We start from the raw sequence: 17044 nt of genomic DNA, 5'->3' as shown, positions 1-17044 counted from the left end.
TGGTATGATGGTGCTATAGAAAATAAAACTAAAAGACCCATATAAAGCATTAGGTAAACTGTCATTTTCTTTTTCCACTATATTTGAATTCAATTGAGAAAGATATTTCAATATCTTACGGTTTCATATTGTATTTGACATATGTTGTTGCCCAACTAGATGGTATTGAAGAAAACAAAAGAAAACCCTAGAATTAAAAACCTACTTAAATAACACCACTTGTATTTTAATTAGTTAGACAAACTAACTAATTTGGTTATAGTTTTAATATCAAAACTTGAAATAACAAGAAAAGCTAGCCATAAACAAAAGTGAAACTTGAGGACTATCACTTGGAATATATATAGTATAAAGAGTTCTAATTGTCTGAATTTTATGTTTTATTCACACTCTAACCCTATTTGCTCGGCTACCAATCAAGCCGTTCTTTCTTTTATATTTTATTTTTTGCACAATTCGAAGATGGAGTAACTTGATATAAAAGTCTTGGATCAATACTTGATATATAGTATATAATAAGAGAGAAGATTATTTTTGTAAAATATATTTTCTTCTTCAATGGCTAAGATTAAACCTGCAAACTTATTTCTAAGGGTTGAAATTATAGAACTGTCATTATACAATGGTGTGCCTATATATCTACATATATATTATATATATTATATATGTAATGAAGTTAGCTATTAGTAACTTACAATAGTATAAATGTGTATGAAGTAACAAGGTGCATTAATTGATAAAAAGAAATCATGCAATAAAGTGTTATGGTTAGTTAATTGAAATTAAGACACATGAACAAAATTAGGTTTTGTGTTTTAAGATGTCAATTTTTGAATGAGGGTTTCTAACTATTTGAAGGTAAGACTAATAAATGAGTTTTGATGTGATTATCAAAGAACCTAATAAATATAGATTTTGTTGAAGTTATAAGTGAATGTTAGTTGTTCATATCAAAATAGGTGCGGTTGGGAAAGGATAGGGACTGTGGGAGGTTAGCTTGATCAAATAGAGAGAGATGGGGAAGTGATGTATTGATGTTGATTAGTGGTTTCTTGGTAAAGTAAGAAAAGTTATTATTATTTTTAATGGGTTTCAATTTAATGAGAAGAAAAAGAAGAAGAAAAAAGGCAAAGTGGGAAAAAGATGGTTATATGGATGTTCATTCAAGTAACTGAAATGCTTTGCATTTAATGTTTGAAAGCTATTTGAAGATTTTCCATTCTTATTGAACTAATTTTTTTGTTAGAGAGAAAGAGAGAATTTTGTGCATGTAACGATTTGGAGATAGGTTTGTTATCCGTGGAGTCTGACATATGCAGTCCTTAATTTTGTTTGACATGACTACGTTTAAGTCGTGTTCTCGACAGATCTCTCTTGACTAACGCCTTTATATGTCATTACTTGTACAAAATATTAGTATCATTCTTTGATGTAGGGATATGTAGTCCGTTTGTCCTATTGTAGGATCGAAAAACACAGTTGTCTTTATTCAATTTGGCTTTGGGACAATGGGATGTGAGGTGTTGTGCAAGCCACTCATCATAACCATCAATACTCTTGCGGGGGATATTACTAGAACACGGAGACCATGATTCGATGAGCGGCATCCCCAATTACTCTAGTCTATATAGTTGACTGACTATAGTGAGGAACATAGTGGTTCTTTTCGTCAAGTTGGAGTGAACTTCATCATGTACGTGAGGTGTCGTGGTATGATCATATGATAGCCTAGTTGACACAATACATACTTTATGTGAACCGAAGTTTTGGGTTCCTTAATCGGTGCTACTGAACAACACCAATAACTCTATTTTTTGTGATATTTTAGGTTTTATTTCTATCCTAATTTTGTTACTATTTGATGAAAACAAAAACCTATCAAATTGAAGTTTTAGGCTTGGATAAAAATTACCTTTCTCTTTTTGAAGGTTATTCAACAATAGTTGCCTCTGATTTTCTTGTTTTGCCATGTTCAACAAGTTCTTCTGACATTTTATTTCTTTAAATAAATTAGGGTTTTCGGAAGGAAAATAGAAAGGGTGGATGTTGAAAAATAAATGTTGTAGGAGGCATTAGTTGAAAAATAGATTAGTGTCCTTGTGTAACTTTTTTTTTGTCCACACAAGAATTCAAAGTTTTTGTATTGTTCATTTAAAATTTTGTCCATATAAATTTTTTATTTGCCCACATATTGGCCACCATGTTAAAAGGCGTCGGCAATAGTCTTCGTGAAAAATTTCTCTCCAAAAAACTTTCCCACTTCTGATGGATGGGAAAATATTTTTGGTCAGCAGTCGAAATTTTTAACTCGCCGCAAAAATTCTCCCAAAATCTCACTGCCAATGACGTATTTCTTGATGTCGGTAATGAGACTTATGCCGACGACATAAGTATTAAAGACTATCGGCACATCATCACAAACGACTCCTTAAGTCATCGATACAGCCGTTGATAATGATTTACCCGCACACATCTGATTGCCTATGCACGACGCGTAATGCCGACAGGTTCGCAAATGTCCCGGTGTGCATATTTGCAACTTCCTCCTTTCCCGATGACGTAGCACGATACCGTCGGGAGTAGTCGGTCCTGAGTAACCTGTGTTTCATAGTGTCCGCTGCTTGGAAATGCTATATAAGGAGCTGATTGAAAACCCACTATCAATGTCACCTTGCCTCACTAGAGAATCAAGCTCGGATGTGAAAAATCACAGTTAACTTCGACTTGTTTTTAATTATATGTTTTTATAGTGTCCGGAGTAGTCGGTCCGGAGTAACCTGTGTTTCATAGTGTCCGGGAATAGACGATATGTTTTTTATTATATAGTATAACATTGGATCGATAATTTGCTTTTGCATGTTTCAGAATATTGTCAAGTCGAAGCAAAACCATACGTTGTTGACACGGTTAACTTCGACTTGAAATTACATCGTTCCATTCCGACAGTTAAGTCTATATCTGCTCACCTTTATTTGGATATTGGTAGATAACTTGCCCTGAATAATGTATCATTGGTTAACTAATTATTTTTGAAAACCCAATAAAACCTATAACATTTCATTTTGTTGGGAAATGGTACATAATCATCCATTGACAGAAAACCTTTTCTTGTTAGATGAATATATATTTATTTTTGTTAGATGGTATATCAAATACAAGTTTTCTCAAAAAAATAATTAAAGACAACTAAAATATTGGTTACTTGGGAGTTGGGATCTAGAAATCTGATTGATCAGTTAAGTAATGATAAAAGGCGCGACTGCGCGTGTAATTAAGACCTCTTAAAATAAGTATATTCATGGTAAATTGATAGGAATATTACTCAAAAAAAAAAAAAAGAATAATATCATATATAAATGAGAAATTCTATTCACCTCTCCATTTGGTCCATCCCCCAGTCCTCTACCTGATGTGGCAACTTATCACTTAAGCGTAGAGCAAATGGAAAGAAATGGTGAGAGTACATGCTCAAGTGATATGTTGCCACATCAAGCGGAGGGTTGGAGGAGAGATGAATAAAATTTATAGAAAGAAATTAAAGATGAATTAAATATTAGATATTAGATACTATAATAAAATGATTAGTAGAATAATTTAATCAACCAATAAGCGGTGTATGTATAGCCCTAAATATTAGATACTATGCTAAAATGATTTAAGGATGCAAATAGACCAAATGTGTCATATTTTGAAGATGTATAGAAGGTCGACTACTCGAGGGCTAGGACAAAAGTCAACATGTACACATTCTCATGTCTGGGTGTGTGTTTTCAATACGGGAGTGTTATATACACAAAAGATTTTGATTTAATTTGTGATTTGATGACTTACCTTTACCAAAAAAAAAATCAAAATTTGATTACGATCTGAACATTTCTTTTACCCGAATAAGTCATCTTTTCACAAATTAAGTCAAGATATTTCGTACTTCACTTTCAACATTGTTTAATAAAAAAATAATTGTATACGATCCGACGAGGAAATATACATGTTTACATGTACCACTCATATATATGTTCACACATACCACATTACCACCCTCTCTCATATAAGAGAGATTAGACAAGTAGCTTGTTAGTTTGGGCCGTAGGTAGCTGTCTCATTTGAGAAAGTTGATTTTGGGGAGGTTTCCACATACAAGTATTGGATGACTTGAAGATTTTAAACAAAATATGTCACTTCAAATACATAGAGTATAGAGATTAGAAAGAGAGAAAGAGGTTAGGGAGGAAAGAAGAATAGGTGGGAAGTATTAATTGAAGGAGAATGTGAAATATTTATGTTTAATGATAGTGATGTAAACTACAAAGTATAAAACCATATAACGGAAAATATTAATATTCATTCATCTATTATTATTATTATTATTTATATAAATATATCGTGTAAACCCAACAAAAGTGACTTCTCATCCATAACATAACCCTAACCCACTCTTTCTTCTTCTTTTCATTTCTTCTTAATTTCTTCCTCCTCTTTTTCTTCACCTAGTTAATATAATTTTTTTCGTAAGTGTTTTTTTTCGATATAATTAACGGGCCTGTGACTATGGAGGATTGTGACGGTAGCAGCAGCAATGATACGATTGATAAAACGACGACAACAACAACAAAGTTGAGTAGTTCTTGTCCAAGGGGACACTGGAGACCTGCCGAAGATGAAAAACTCCGGCAACTAGTTGAACAATATGGTCCTCAAAATTGGAATTCAATTGCTGAAAAACTTCAAGGTAGATCTGGTACGTCTCTTTTATACATCTGACTTTTCTTGATCAACTTCGACCATGCGAATGAAAATTTGTATTGCTATATATACAAGCAATCCTTCTTGAACTTCTTGATCTTCTTCGTCTTCGATTGTCACACTAATAAGGTAAGAAGAACCAAATAGAAAGAAGAATAAGACTAAGAGGGCGACACCCCGTGTTCCAAAATAGACACGAGAGCGTCTCAACAATTCACAGACGAGACTAAATTCTGGCAGTGTCTCTGTAAATTGAACCGGTCGGTTTACAAAGGAGACTCCGCTGGAAGTTTGCCTCGTCTGTGAATTGTCGCCTCCTGTCTATTTTGGGACACAGGACGTCACAAAGTGTGAATTATTTTCATTTATTCTAAAACCACAATAAAAAAATAATATAATTTGTATACCTAGAAAATCAAGAAATGGGTTTATGTGAATAATTAATGGGTGATCTACTAGTTAGTAATTATAATTTGTGTTTGTTTGTAAACTAGGGAAAAGCTGTAGATTGAGGTGGTTTAACCAACTAGATCCTCGGATAAACAGAAGACCTTTCACAGAAGAAGAGGAAGAAAGGCTCCTTGCGGCTCATCGTCTTCATGGAAACAAGTGGGCTCTCATTGCTCGTCTATTCCCCGGTAGAACCGATAATTCTGTTAAGAATCATTGGCATGTTATCATGGCTAGACGACAACGAGAACGTTCTAAGCTCTATGGCAAGAGAAGTATTAGTACTAATTCAGCTGGAATTTATAACTCAATATCATCATCAACAACTAGACCTTTTTGCTTAGGTTACTCCAATGACTTGGAAACTAGTAGTACTCATGGTATTAATATTGAGTTCCAAAAAAGTCTTCGCCCCGACGACATTTTCGCAGGAGCTTACCCTTCTCAATGGGACTTTCATGAAGGAGGAATAACAACTAAAGCATCCAACCCATTACTAACAAGTAATTTAGGTAATGGGATGAGAGGAAGGAATATCTCTACCAGACCTAATTCTTCTAATACTTACTGCATCATGGAAAGATCATCTCTTACTCGCTCGAACGATAACTCGTCACATTATTCTCCATCCGTCTATGCCGGGTACTGGTACCCGAATCTAGGAACAATAAATGGAAATCCAAATTACTACTCTTGTAGTAATATTAGTCATGGATTTCACATTGAAGGTAATGAGAATAGCAAACTAATTATCAAGAAAGAGAACTCAAGACATCAATTAGGGTATAATAAGTATTGCCCATCAGCAGCTAGTCAATCAGTTTCAAAATCAAGAATGACTAGCCAACAAGAACAAGAAGATATAAATGGTGTTGCTGAAGATGATGATGATGATGATCTTTCAATTAAACAGAAAAATGTTCCTTTCATAGACTTCCTTGGCGTTGGTGTCCCTTAATTCTTGATTATTAGTTATTTTTCTTGCATAGTTATATGTATTATCTTTAATTTAAGTGTTACTTAAGTAGTTTTAATACAATATAATTAGACATCTACAGATATGAATTATAAGTTGAGGACAAGAAGCTTTATGTTTTTTCAAACAAATAGAAGCTTATGCATGCTTGATTTACAATTTTATACTAAGTTTTGGTGCATTTTACCAAAAAAACTAACCTTAAGTTTGTGCATGATTTATCCTTTTTGTGTTTTTTTGTTGAAAGAAGATATATTAATAATTAGTGAAGAGTATAATTACAATAAATTAAGATGAGAGAGGAGAGATGGTACATCATTCCAAAATCTATCACCTTGATGGTTCTTGGACTATTTGGCTAGAGTGTCTGCTGGAATATTTCATAATCTGCCAAGTAAATTTGATAATGCTGATGAAAAATGGAACCAACTTCCGGATCTTCTTGATATGTATGGTGGATTGTTTTACGAGCATCTTGTAAATGTTGGATGAGATTTTGATTATCATTTTTGAGGTTGATGAATTTGAAATTATTTTCTACTGTCCATTTGAGACTCAATAAAATTGTTTTGGTTTCGCTTTCTTCACTTGTTCTGGCTCTGAGAATAAAAGTTTAGGAACAATTAACGAGTGACGATCATGAAGAATTAGACTAATATTAATAATTATGATAACGATGCATTAGTATTCAATTTAAAATAAGAAAATACTAGGGGTGAATGATTTATCTTTTTTTTCCTTTATTTGTTGCAGGAGATGTAAATTGCCCGTGTTTGGGACGACCCTCCCCAATCGTGCCCCATTAATAATGGTTCGGGAGCGACCTACTCCGATTAGTAATTGGGATGGGTTTTGATCCCAAACTGACATATGTATAAGCAAATTTTTAGACCGATTAATTTTTCAATCCAAATTTACTAAATACATTTATTTATTTTAAAACCAAACAAGTAACTATTATACATAAATAAACAGATAAATAAGTTCTTATTTATAGGATATTAGTTTATAATTATGTTAACAATTAACTTAATTATTTTATGACCATTTTGTGTTTTTATTATGTACTATTTTTTTTTTTTTTTTTTTTTTGGAAATTACGTACTATTCTTGATTTATCTGTATACATATGTTCCTGCCCACGAACAAGGAAGGCGACCAAAGAAACAAGTAGAAGTACAAGTGGGACATCTTTTTAACGAATGAAAAGGAGGCATAAGCAATTACAACCAAACATCTCACTCCGACCTTCTTCATCCATTCCTACATTGAAGCAGCCTCTTGTCGAGGTATGTTCCTTCACTAGTCTCTCTGGGTGTTTCAAAATCCAGGTGCCGAAAACCCATCAAGTTTTTAAGGTTTATGGGGTACTAGGTGGTCTGTTCTCGGGTTTTCCACCATCCAAGAAGAGGGCACCTTCGAGTTTCGGGTGTCCATGGGTTGTAACCGACTTGGGTGCCCGTTACGAGTTTCTGGTTCTCCGACTTCTTTCCCATCACTAGTCTGCACAAACAACCTCCGAGTGCCAAGCCTCAGCCAAAAAAAGAATTACCTACCACCAACTAGGGTCATAGTGACACTACTATTTAAGGATTTTCAAGGGTCGTGTCGGTGCGCAATAGTCACCGGCATTGAGACCCCCTCACAAAGATTTGATTTCAAGAGATTATACCTAAGGTGAACCAGGGAGGCGAGATCCCTCGTAATGAAGGGATACTCCTCACTTATAGAGGTGGCAGCCGTAGTCCCATAAAAGCATCACCTCAGAACCAATAAAAGTATCACCTCAGAACCAATAAAAGTATCACCTCAGAACCAAGTCACCAACGATCTACAAAATTACTCCCTAAGTCTCTGAGTTCTCTTAGCTAAGAGAGTGGGAGGCAAATTGTATGAGCAAAATCTCGTATTTGAGCCGACTAGGCAGAGTCTAGAAATGCCTTGAATGATGGGCCAAGCCCACTCAACAAAGAACACCGGCTACCATGATTCGTCTGAAGCAAATAGCCTATATCAGTTTAAAGAAAACAACGGAATACAAGACACTGATGTTTATTGGCCTTGGCAGGGAAATTGAAAATTTAGGATACAATAAAATACTGAAGTGAACCGGTGTTGTACAGTTTTGGTTTCCAAGTACCAAGGGTAATAACATTGCCTTGATTGAGCTAAAACCTATATTATCTGATAGTAATCACTATGGAAATATAGAAACTAAATTAGCAGCAGCTGCTCGCAGTTTGGATCTTTGGCGTTCCTACTCGTATAAAGAGTGTTTGCACTTTCAATCGTCTATCTGCGTCTGTCAGATCCTCAACCAACCCTAACCAAGGAACCAACATATGTAAATTCAATTTAGCCTATGTATAAATAGATGCATATTTAAGAGATTTATGAGTATAATCATGCGCCCTCAAGATCGACCAACTCGTGTACTCGATTCAGAAAGAGTCAGACTCAAGTGGGGGAAACAACCACTCTGCTCAAACCACATATGGTTGATCCACCGGAGGGAACCAGCGTAACCTCTCTGTTATGTAGAGATCTTCTTATAGTATACTTGCAATTTTATACTGTACAGGAATGAAGAGAGAGAAACATAAAAAAAAAATCCACATACCTCCTGCGTTTTGTTGGAACGAGTATCCCTCGTTTCTCAAAGCTCTTGTAGCGATCCCTCGCAAGGGTGCAACAACCCTACACAAAAACAAATGAAGATAACGATGCCGTATGTTGGAAAACTTGTAATACTAAAACATAACTTTCAACAAGAGAACTACTAGAACAAAGAACTAACCTTAATCTTACGGAGGGACCCAGATATTTCTTCAGTTAAGAGAACTTGAACAGGGGCAGGTTCGAACCTTAATTATATGAATGTTACAAAATGTTACTAAATCTTCGCAACAAACATGATTACCACAAAAGAACGTAATATTTTGAAATTTTGCTTTCCTACTTAACCTTTCCATGCGCATTACGAACAGATCATTCAAGTACTGAAGTACATCTATTATTATGCACATACTCTCTTTTATATATCACAAAAATTACAAAGAAAATTTGTTAGGAAGCATACTAAGCCTTCAGGAAGCACATTGCACATGAAATGTTGCGTTTGTCAGGTTAAATATTTGTTTGTTCCCAACAAACCGTGCATAGGCAGTGCTACTTAACTAGCAGAAAAAGTGAATGACACAGAAAACTGAGATTGGTAGCAACAGAGCTTCTCTAACAGGCTAAGATCCAAGATGCATTTCTATGTTTCTTTTCATTTGTGGAAAGAAAAAGAAAAGCACTAACAAATACAGCATACTGCGAAACCAAAACCAACTTAAAAGAGAAGCTTCAAGCTAAGGATTACTTGTGTTTCCCAAGGCGAGGTGGACCGGATTTAAGTTTTTCTTGCTTAGCTACAACACGCCTAGAACGCCTGCTTTCCTTCTCCTTATCCTCTTCGGCTATTTCTTTCATGATATTAGATATACTACACCAGAACACCCAAAAAATAGTTATTGAGCTATACAGATAAAGTACAGCATAAAAGAGAATAAACATTACATTACCTGTCAATTTCCTTTGAAAGTCCGGCTACCTTCTTTGCTTCTGCTTCTGCCTTCAGATGTTCCTTGCGTCTAGCTCTCCGGTTCTGCTCCACCCTAGTCACTCTCTTTCGCTTTGAAGCTCTGTATGGCCATAAGCAATAGGTTTTAAAACATGTGATCTTCCAGTTTATACTATATATATCGAAGAACATATCAAACTAACCAAGAAACCGTGTATATGTTGTAACTATAAACGAACGCAATAATACATGCAGTAACAGATCTCAATGACTCAGTCTATCCAAGGAATGCTAGGGTCAAGGGGGATGTGCAGGAGCTCCTCTAAAAGAAACCCCTTTGTGTAGGTGAACTTGGTGTTCTGTGGCGTTCTTCTGAAACGCAAAACAAACCACATACCGTAGTGGTCCCAGATTTAGATTGTCCATATGGAACACAAAACTAACAAAACATGCTGTATGAATGCTAAAACTCTAGTTACCAACACAAATTAAACATGTTTTTCCAAATGAATATTCACTCCCAAATAAGGTGGAAAACAAACGAAGAAGACCTTTGCTCAGACCCAGTACCATCACCAACATCCATATTCTCCTCATCTAGATCATCATCACTACCGTCATCAGCATCAAGAAAATACATCTGCAAGAAACATCAAGTAAATCATAAACGGATTTACTTCATAAAAAATTACCTAATATAGAAAAACTCAAGAGGATAAGTGATACATGTAACAGGTATTGGGTCGTAGCCTCATAGTACGGAATGAATTAAAAGATCACTTGACCATTACACTGATTGGCTCCAAGGGCCATAAAGCAGGCGAGCCACAAAACTCTTCTAATGAACTCGTTAGGAATTTTTACCACATATATATTTTTAACTAAAATATTCAATTTCATAAAAAAAAAATCAAGCAAATAATGTGAGGAGGTGGGAAACTGAGACTCACATCCTCTTCATCCACAACTTCACCAGTCACAGTTAATGGAACTGGTTGAGGCCCCAACTCATTTTTGTAGACCTTTTGCATTTCCGCAGCTACAGCAACAGCCAAAGAGTCCTAAACATATAGCAGAAAGTGTTATCAATATAATACTTCTCCAATCCACAGTAAATCTGCTTTTTACAAAAATTGAACTGTATAGGATGAAAAGAAACCTGATGATCTTCAAATGAAGGGTTAAACGAGCATCCAGGAGGTTCAATTTCGACTGCTGGAATGACTGAATACTTTGGCTTTGGCTTCTGAAAAGTTCCTCAAATGTTAGAACTTAGGACTAAATATACTTATATATAAGCCTTAAAGAGCCCTAGAACTAATTACAGTAACAAAACTCAAACATTGCCCATTAAATGGCCAACAAAGACCACCCAACACAATCATCCATATAGAAGTCAAGTTGACATAACAAAGAGGGTTCACAGCAACTTCACCTTTTTGCCTTGAACATTTTCTTGGCCTGAAAGAAAGTCAATTAAAGTCAGTTCCAAATATGCTACTTCAGAAACATAAGAAGACATATAAATAGTAGCATGGTTGTGTAAATACCCTTATTATCCCATATGTCAACAACATCAGATGCCAATTCCTTCTCTTCCTGTGGAATTTCAACTGAAGTTATAAACTACTAGAAAGAGCGACAAGTTGAACACGTCAAAATCATGCAGCTGATAAGCCTTACCTTGGGTTCATTTATCTTAGCAAGCTTAGCTTTCAAAGCTTCTTGTAGTTTTCTCTTGGACTTCTTCAGGATTGAAGAAGGAACAGGTTTAACAAAGGGGTTTCTTTGCAACAAGCTGTCAGCACGGAGAACCTTCTCCCTGTTTTTCTCAATTTTCCGCTTGACAGAAAGATCTGAAACAGAAATGTAGGTATCTTGTGATCATTTCCTTCAGCTAAAAAACATAGCCATATATTTTAAGAAGTATTTAAGTGAGACCAGCACAAGTACTCATTTAACCGCAGAACCTCTCCATATTTCACCCAAATTTTGTAGGTAAAAAAAATACTTCGATTTATCATTTATACTCAGTGTGAGATCAAGTGGGGCATCCAGCTTAACTCTCTTGACCAAAAACAAGAATTTCATGAACACAAGAAGCTAGAACCTCTATTGTGAATGTAAAACCCAATAGATTTTAACAAAACCCGCTACAAGTAACTACAGATAGGAATCCTTCATCTTGAATGTTAATTATTTAATGCAGAAGTACATTTACTGTTTTAAAGTAACAAAAAAAACTAGCATCCACTACTACATAAAGGGTCTTCCTAAACATAAGTTCTCTACTTTTCTAAGAAATATTGGAATTTGTACAATGATTAAGGATATCCGCACTTTGACTTGTTAAAAGTAAAAAGAATTTATGACTTCTGATATGTCCCCCCTTTATGTAGTAGCGGATACAAATGTTTCTCGTTAAATTTTCTCTTAGGTAGTGTTGTGTACTCATTCAACATGGTTTAATCACAAAACTCTACATTGTTAAGTTTGTGGCCATCCAACTCGAAACCAATTGGCCACAAACTTAACATGGTATCATAGCCAGGCCCAAACATGATAGATTATAAGCCACACTTGCTCCACGTCATTCGAAAAGAAAAAAAAAACCTGTTAGGCTCAAAGAATGCCACATGTGAGGGTCACATGGGAGAAGGGTAATTTAGTAACCGAAAATATAATGCCTAGGTCCTCTCGACCGATTGTCAATTGGTATTAAGTTGGATGACCACAGACTTAACATGGTATTAGACATTCTGTTAATGGAATAGGATTCATACGCTTTCAAAATCAAGTCTTTTTTAAAGATGAACCAACTCAACATGAAAGAATATCGGATAATCGGAAATAGACATTTCTCACCCAATCCAAATACATTTTTAATTAAAGTTTCGTATCAAGTCTTCAAACCAGGCGTGGGTAGGCAACCAATTCCTTTAAATCTAAATACCCCCAATAGGTGTAAAGATTAAACTACAAACTGAACAGACTCATTGTAACCCTAATGGCTAAAAGAGAGTGACAAATAGAAGGTTGACAGGAGTGTTGTAGACCATAGCTAGGTTAGTTGAGTGCAAACAAAATGAAATCAAATACAGAGTTTGTGATTTGAATAAAGGTAGTTGAGTTACCTCTTGACTTGTCGACATAGAAGAGGGATTCACTGGGAACTGCGGTTAAGGAACCACCACTAAGAGCGTCTTTAGTCGTCTTCTCGATATACTCATCGATGTCGTCGGTCGGAATATTAGTTCGCCAGGCTTTCTTTCCCTTACGTGAACCTTTCTTCTTCCCCATTACTCTCTCTCTGGTTCACTACAACTTTTTCTCTACTAGTTCTTCTGTTCTTCGTAAAGAAGAAGGAGGCAGCCGACTTCTGTTCGTTTTTAGGGTCGAACGGAAGGGAGAGGAGGGGAAGGGAAGGGTTACTCATAGGGCCGACTTCTTTCGTTCGTTTCGAGAGGGGTTCAAAAGGCCGGGCCGGGCCGATATTCGGTCCGGGGATGGCTATACAAGGACCAAGACCGGGTATAGGCCCAACTTCTTTTGTTTGTTTGTCGTTCTTTTACGTAGGTGTCATTTGACAATTAAAAATAGGGAAGTTTTATAAGGTCTCCACAATTTTGTTAAAAGGCCTCCCCATGAACCAGTGGCGAGGCCAGAAAGTTTTAGTTGTGGGGGAACGTTTTAGTGACAATAGTCAGTAAATAAAAATTACATATGTCAAAAAAAATATACAAGGAAAGTTGGAGTCAAAAGTGAAACAGAAAGTTATATATTCACACACCATTCAACCAATCCATTGGAAAAATTAGGACTCATTACTTATGAACACAACATAAAAAGATATCGCCAACAACTGGTAGCCCAGTTGGTAAGTGCGGAGGTCCCAATTTTGATCCTTCCGTAGAAGTGCAAACCCAGGAATATTGAATTTGGGTATAAATAAAGTAGTTGCTGTGGACTTTAAGCCAGTGAGATGTAAAGTGAGAAAGGGGGAATCTTTCTCTCCTGCCTGTGGCAAAAGGGCTCTCTACTAACAGGTCTTCTTTGTCTCCTTATCTCTCTCTCTCTTAACATGATGATCTCTAATCTTAACCGACAACTCTCCTTCCGTCCCTCTCGAATTTACTCTCTTTTCTATCTCTTTTGATGGTTGTCGATATCGCTGGCAAAGAGTTTCCTCCCGATTATGCATATTCAACTCCTCTTTTATTTCGGACTTAACAAAAATTTGGTCCCAAGAATTCGACTATGACCAAGACAAAGATGAACGCCGCGTTGGGTTCCTAACAGAAAAAATGTTCCAACATGAGATAAGAGTTAGTTATGGTGAAGTAATGATAAGTCTATGGTTAGTGATATGCCCTGGCTTGGTTTGAAAGAAGTTTGAACTTCATACCCACAGGAGTTCATGTTTGGGGCTGTGGGGGCATGTGCCCCCACATGCCCCTATGTGGCCTCGCCATTGCCATGAACCATTTTACTTGCTAAATTATCATTGAGGGGAGGCCTTTTAACAAAAATGAGGGGGCCCTATAAAATCTCCCTTAAAAATATAAGTAGTTTTGCTTGTGGTAGAAACTTTTTTGCTTCAATTAAGTAAAAAAGTTATCATTGAGTATGTTTGGCAAAAATGTTAATTATAAGTCAAAAAGTTAGTTTAGTAATGTAATTATTTTTCTATTTTCTTTTTCTCGTAAAGATAGTTGATTTCATGATTACTCTTTTGAAAGAGGTGGTGGTGATATTGATTGTATTGGTAGTGGATCATTTGAGGTATGGTGATGGGAAGCAGTAGTGGTTGTGATGTGAATGTGATTGAGGTGTGGTGATTTGATGGAGGCACATTGACGATGGAGGTATGATGGTGGTGATGGAGGATGGTACGGTGGTGGTAGAGGAAGAGGTATGATGGTGGTGATAAATGTATGGAGATGGCGTTAGTTGAGGCATGACGGTGGTGTAGTATGGTGGTGTGGTGGCTTAGATACAAATGATGGTGGTGGTGGTTGAGGTGTGGGGTATAGTGGCGGTACAATGATGTGGTGGCAGAGCAAAAATAAACAAAGAAATTTTTTTGGTAAAGTAGAACTCGTGCATATGTTGAACAAAGAAAATAAGGTGTCGTTTGGCAACACGCAAATATGTTATTTTTTTTAAGTAGAAAGTTAGTTTTGTAACGTGAAAATTCTCGACTTCAATTATTATTTCAACTTATTTAGTTAAAACCTTTAAATAATTTCCCCTTAATTTTATTCCTCAATTCAATTCGCCACCAATCGGTAGCCCAATAGAATGCATCTACTCTGCAATACGAAGCTCCCAAATTTCATCCTATTGAAGTACAAATCCAATAATTAGTGAACTTGGGTATAAATAAAGTAGTTAGATGAGCTTTAGGCTAGTAGTTTAGTTGGTTGTTTAGTTGAGCTTTTTAAATTTGGCAGTTATCGTGCTAATCATATCGACTACGATTTACGTTAGTCGTTACAAGAGATACATCATGAAGATGTGACAAACACGATAATCGCCTAAATTAAACCAATGCTGAAAGAGACCTAAAAACCAACAACATGAAAAAGATCTAAAATCTGTTATTGTTATAGGATGGTGCGGACCAGCCTTCTGAGCTGCTAGTGATACTGTCCGCTTTGACACACTTGGGCCTCACAGTTTTAAAAGGCCTCACTAGAGAAGGATGCTTAACCTCTTAAGATGAGGACCACACCTCGTCTCACCACCAATGCGGGATTGTTTTACAACACGGCCTCCAAAGACCACATCACAAAGCAAATCGTATTGATAACGTGTTATAAGATGGTGCGGATCAGCTTTCTGGCCTGCTGGTGATACTGTCCGCTTTAGGACTGGGAAAAAACCCGTTGACCGAGAATCTCCCGCTGTCCGATTAAGTACGGAGACACCCGAAACCGTCCAAAACCTGATTGGACCAAGCACGGACCGACCGGTTAGAGTTATTTGGGCAGTCTCGGTTTTGAAGCTCTAGCCGACTGTCCGCCCGAGCCCGAACCTATTTTGGCCCGATTTAGAACTGAAATCTTAGAACCGCTAGATTAGGACATCATGAGTCGTTGGATGGAGGGTTTCATACCTATATAAACCGATTTCTTAAAAAGACAACTTCATAATCTAGATGTCTCTCACTCTCATCTCCTAGACTCCTCTTAGGGTTTCGGCAGTTCTTCAGTTTTTCTCCTCACGAATCGCTAATATTGGTCGTCAATTCTTCTCATCTTAGTGTTTCAACAACTTCATAAGATCCGTTCATTTTGTTGGCAACGAAATATGAAGAGAAGAGAAGTTGAAGAAGAACGAAGAAGAATAAAGTCAGCAACTCTTAATCGAATCATGTTCAACAGAAAAACAAAACGAACTTGAAGAAGAAGAAGAAGAACGAATAGCTAAACTATTTTTATTTTTGTAAGATCTGTTAATGTTCTTAAGATCGATTTTGTTTTCTTAAGTTATGTTTTTGTTTCTTTTTTGAGAGATTATGAGGATCTGCTTAAACTTGTTTTTCTTTAGATCATCACACCATGTATTCGAAATTCACCCCAAATTTAGAACTAGGTATCCTTAATTTTCGGAAGAGAGAATACGAACTGGATGCCGTAAATCTAAACCTGAAATTTGCCATAATTTTAACCCTGAAATTTGCCCTAGTTCTAATCCTGAAATTTGTCCTAAAATCTAACCCTAATTTTTGCCCCAAAAATCTAACCCTAATTTTTGCCCCAAAATCTAACCTAATTTTTGCCATAAAGAATTGGTATTTCGGTTGTACCCGACCAAAACCGCTACCCGGGTACCCGAAAAAAAAACCCGATTTCGGACGGGCTTTGGGCAGGTAGAGCACTACAGTCCGTCTCCCCACCAATGTTGGATTGCTTTACAACAGTTATTACATTGAGTTTTAGGTTCCCAGTCAAAAAATCTACACTTAAACACACATTTAGTCCACCCTAATATTAATATAGGATTTTAAACCAAAATATTAATTTAATGGACATTTAGTCCAAATTGACATATCTCTATAGATAAAAAGATCTCTATCATTTATATTTAATCATAATACCCATTATAACTTTTTATATAAGGAAAAACACACTTTTGAAAACCAATCCCCAAATTTTTTTTTTCTTTCTTAGATTTTTTCGATTAATTTCAAACTTACTATCTTTTTCGCAATATACATGTTACTTACTATCAATTACGTACATTTCTACAACAAAACACATTTATTATAGTTAAAGTAGTTTAGATGTCAAAGTTACAATGTTTTT

General features: G+C 36.0%; 2 protein-coding genes across 3 annotated transcripts; one reads left to right on the top strand and one right to left on the bottom strand.

Annotated features, from left to right (window-relative positions):
* Positions 1-4402: 4402 nt before the first annotated feature.
* LOC147551885 (transcription factor MYB119-like) lies at positions 4403-6330 on the top strand. 2 transcript variants are annotated; one of them, XM_086667055.1, is made up of 2 exons: positions 4403-4738; positions 5238-6330. In XM_086667055.1, the coding sequence occupies exons 1-2, from the start codon at positions 4549-4551 to the stop codon at positions 6149-6151; spliced, it is 1104 nt and encodes a 367-aa protein (XP_086523181.1). In that variant the 5' UTR covers positions 4403-4548; the 3' UTR covers positions 6152-6330. The 2 variants fall into 2 exon arrangements, with proteins under 2 accessions (XP_086523181.1, XP_086523182.1); XM_086667056.1 differs by having other exon boundaries at positions 4459-4729.
* A 1872-nt stretch (positions 6331-8202) lies between these two features.
* On the bottom strand, positions 8203-13216 carry LOC147551884 (Nop53 protein). Its single transcript, XM_086667057.1, has 12 exons — positions 12869-13216; positions 11418-11590; positions 11285-11333; positions 11170-11195; positions 10894-10980; positions 10685-10795; positions 10286-10374; positions 9736-9855; positions 9534-9656; positions 8967-9033; positions 8790-8866; positions 8203-8492 (listed from the first exon to the last, which is right to left on the bottom strand). Exons 1-12 carry the CDS (start codon positions 13032-13034, stop codon positions 8483-8485), a joined length of 1098 nt encoding a protein of 365 aa, XP_086523183.1. The 5' UTR covers positions 13035-13216; the 3' UTR covers positions 8203-8482.
* Between the last annotated feature and the right edge of the window lie 3828 nt (positions 13217-17044).

This window comes from Eschscholzia californica, unplaced genomic scaffold, assembly GCF_041429995.1.
Source record: "Eschscholzia californica isolate CP2 unplaced genomic scaffold, dmEscCali1.0.p SCAF_3, whole genome shotgun sequence".
Classification (NCBI taxonomy): Eukaryota; Viridiplantae; Streptophyta; class Magnoliopsida; order Ranunculales; family Papaveraceae; genus Eschscholzia; species Eschscholzia californica.
Note: the sequence above shows the minus strand (reverse complement) of the source record. Positions and strands in the feature narration are given on the sequence as shown.